The sequence below is a fragment of the Carlito syrichta genome, unplaced genomic scaffold (assembly GCF_000164805.1).
Source record: "Carlito syrichta isolate Samal-C Ts95f unplaced genomic scaffold, Tarsius_syrichta-2.0.1 Scaffold302336, whole genome shotgun sequence".
Taxonomy (NCBI): Eukaryota; Metazoa; Chordata; class Mammalia; order Primates; family Tarsiidae; genus Carlito; species Carlito syrichta.
Window position 1 is genome coordinate 19,213 of NW_007246432.1, and position 3,669 is coordinate 22,881.

The 3,669-nt window shown below is 50.4% G+C and overlaps 1 protein-coding gene across 1 annotated transcript in view; it reads left to right on the forward strand.

The window, feature by feature from the left end:
• Positions 1–200: 200 nt before the first annotated feature.
• The window catches only part of FABP3 (fatty acid binding protein 3), a 41,594-nt gene continuing 38,125 nt past the window's right edge, over positions 201–3,669 (forward strand). Inside the window, exon 1 of the mRNA XM_021711522.1 lies at positions 201–376. Coding sequence (XP_021567197.1) covers positions 226–376 — 151 coding nt within the window. The 5' untranslated portion in view covers positions 201–225. The remainder of the gene's footprint in view (positions 377–3,669) is intronic.

Below are 3,669 nucleotides of genomic sequence, written 5' to 3' on the forward strand. Positions count from 1 at the left end.
TCTCACCTTGGCTCCTGTCCTCGTCTTCCCCCCACCCTACTCCAGCCCACCTAGTCTTCCCTGCAAACGGGGCTCCTTCCTTTTCCTATGTAGTATCTTTGTTTACCACAGAGCCTAGCGATGCTGCACCCACCAACCCCCTAGACAACTGCCAAGATCCCAGGCCCCTAAAAAAAGCCCACGCCAGACTGACAGTGCTGCCTCTGTACCTGCTTCCTGGAACACATGTGGTCCCAGACTCCTGAGGCCAAGATCCCCTCTGCCTCTCACTGTAGCTCACCAGCTCTCTTCACGCAGGGACAACAGTTGCCATCTGTCCATATCAGCCAGGTTCATCAGGCCTCTCAGAGCTGCCCGAAGCCTTCTAGAATCTTGGGTAGGCTGTTTCTGAAGAGAGTGCACTCTGAGGTGTGATTATCGAACCACTAGTTTGGGATAGAGGTCAGATCAAACGATACACGAACATGAGACCTCCTGGTGACAGGAGATGCCATTGTATAAGTATCAGGCTTACTTTTCTTTTTTCTTTGTTTTTTTTTTTATTTGGGGTCTCACTCTGTCACCCAGGTTGGAGTGCAGCGGCATGCTCATAGCCACTGCAGCCTTGACCTGCTGGGCTCAAGCAATCCTTCTGCCTCAGTCTTTCAAGTAGCTGGAACTACAGATATGTGCCATCATACCCAGCTAATTTTTTGCTTTTTTTGTAGAGATGAGGTCTCACCAAGTTGCTGAGGCTGGTCTCGAATCCATGGGCTCAGGAAATCCTCTCACCTTGGCTTCCCAAAGTGCTGGGATTATAGGCATGACCCACCAAGCCCGGCCAGTCTTACCTTTCTCATGCTTTCCCTAATCCAGTATTCGAGGTTATTTAGATTTTTGCAGAGCAACTGTTTGCTTTGATAGAAGGGAAACTGTAGCTTGAGGAGGGAGCCAGGGCCAGCCTTAAGTCTGGGATCTGGTTCAACAATTTCCTGGGAACAGTCCTGTTCCTGAAGAAAACTATGTGGATATCCAGCTACCCCTGTGCTTTCAGGAGGGCAGTTCTCACCTGGGAGTACTTGGGACCCAACCACACACAGAAAATGGCCCAGCCTCCTGGCTCTTGGGGACGTGTGAGAAAGAGGATGCAAAACAGGAAACTTCAGCAGGAGGAAAGTTGAGAGTAGTGGAGAGGGGGTTGTGTGCATCAGAATGTCAAAACAGAGAGCATATTGAGAGAACAAGTGGCTTTCTTTGCTCTGGATAGACTGTCCACTCCACAATTACATGGCAGGCCCTGTGCACAGCAGAAAACACCACCAACTGGGGCCCAACTCTCCAGGGTCTCCAGTGTCATGGCATGGACCATCTCAAGGTAGGAGAAGTGCTGGGATAGGGAAGATGAGGCTCCCCAGAGGCACGGCAGTTAAGCTGAAAGCTGAAAAATGAGTAAGAGTTAACCAAGAGAGTAGGTCTAGGAGCTTTGTGGTGAACAGCAAGAGAGATATGGTACCCCTTCCAAGTACAAAAAGATCAAAGTGGTTGATGGTGAGAGCTGGGAGAGGCAGGCTGGGGTTAGAGGGTGTGGCTGTGAGGCCTGGGGGCTATGTCAAGGGAAGTGGGTCTTGTGCTGAGGGCCACTGGGAGCCAGGAGAGGAGACTAGAGAAGAAAAAATTAGCATAAGCCACTGTGATGTCAGTCCTCTTGCCTCAGCCTCCCAAAGTGCTAGGATTACAGGCTGAGCCACCGAGCCTGGCCCCTACCTTATCTTAGTGTCCTTGGGAGACTGGCTAGGTGAGGATAGTGATAAGATTTTTGTAGATGAAGAAACTGAGTCCCAAGGAGATCATGACTTTCCCGAGGTCACACAGCTTTTATGTAACAGGGGCAGACTGGAACCCCAGTGAGTATCCCTCCAGAGTCCCTAAAGCTAGAAAGGTAGATTCACTCACTTGTTTGTTCAATGTACCAAACTGTACTATCTGCCAGGAACTCTGCTTGAAGCAGAATTTTAGTAAAAAATTAGACCAAGTAAATAGATTAGGCCAGGCTAAAAAGCTTGGACTTTATTCTGTCAGCAGTAAGAAAAAGGGCTGGTTTCTGGGAAGACAGACTGACCGGCCCCATGAGCTGCCCCTCCCTCCCTGGCAGTGAGGGCCATTGTTCTCTTTCCTGGGAGCATTCTGCCATAGGCAACAACTTCTCAGAAGAAAATTGGTGTTGAGTAAACCTCTCCCTTCTGCCATCATTTGTTCTCTCCAACCCACAGTATCTAGAACTCTTGGGAACAAGGAAGCAGATTTCCTAGTGGCAGAAAGAACACTCCACCCCTTGTGGCTATAGTCCCACTACACTGTGACTCTGAGAGTGGGAACTGTCCAATTTCCCCTGGTTCCCCCTGAGCCCCGCACAGTGCTTGGCCACAGGGAATGCTCAATTTAAGACTGGTAGAGGTCGGGTGCAGTGGCTCAAGCCTGTAATCCCAGCACTTTGGGAGGTCGAGGCAAGAGAATTGCCTGAGTCCAGGGGTTCAAGACCAGCCCGGGCAACTTGGCAAGACCTCGTCTCTACAATAAATCAAAAAAATTAGCCGGGCATGGTAGCGCACGCCTATAGTTCCAGCTACTTGGAAGTTTGAGGTGGAAGGATAGCCTGAGCCCAGCAGGTCGAGGCTGCCGTGGTTGTGAGCATACCACTGCACTCCAGCCTGGATGATGGCGTGAGATTCCAACAACAACAACAACAAAAGACTGGTAGAATGAATGACTTTTTAAAGAGAGAGGGCCGGACGCAGTGGCTCATGTCTGTAATTCAAGCACTTTGAGAGGCTGAGGTGAGAGGACTGCCTGAGCCCACAGATTTGAGACCAGCCTGGGCAACTTGGCGAGACCTTATCTCTACAATAAATCAAGAAAAAGTAGCTGGGCGTGATGGCGCATGCCTGTAGTTCCAGCTACTTAGAAGGCTGAGGCAGAAGGATCACCTGAGCACAGCAGGTCGAGGTTGCGGTGGCCGTGAGCATGTCACTGCACTCCACCTGGGTAGAGTGAGACTCCGACTCAAAACAAAAATAAAAAATAAAGAGAGAATAGGACAAATAAGGAAAGTTATCTGTAATATCTGAAAGCCACTCTGTGACCTCAATGAGGAGCTGGCCTTATACCTGAATCCTTTCCTAGGGGCTTGCACCAGTTTTCCAAGCTAGTTGAGGGTTCAGGGTCTCAAAGGTTTATTCAGCTGACCTGGGGAGGAGAGCTGGAAGGGAGAAAGGAAAAGGAAGTTACGGCCAGGTGCAATGGCTCATGCCTATAATCCTAGCACTTTGAGAGTCTGAGGTGGGAGATTTGCCTGAACCCATGGGTTCAGCCAGCCTGGGCAACTTGGTGAGACCTCATCTCTACAATTAATCAAAAAATTAGCCGAGTGTGGTGGTGTGTGCCTATGGTTCCTGCTACTCGGAAGGCTGAGGCTGAAGGATCACCTGTGCCCAGAAGGTCGAGGCTGTGGTGGCCATGAGCATGCCACTGCACTCCAGCCTAGGCAACAGAGTGGGACTCCAACTCAAAAAAAAAAAGAGGCCGGGCTCAGTGGCTCAGCCTGTAATCCCAAGACTTTGGGAGGATGAGGCAAGAGGATTGCCTGAGCCTGCAGGTTCGAGACCCACCTGGGCAACTTGGCAAGACCTCATC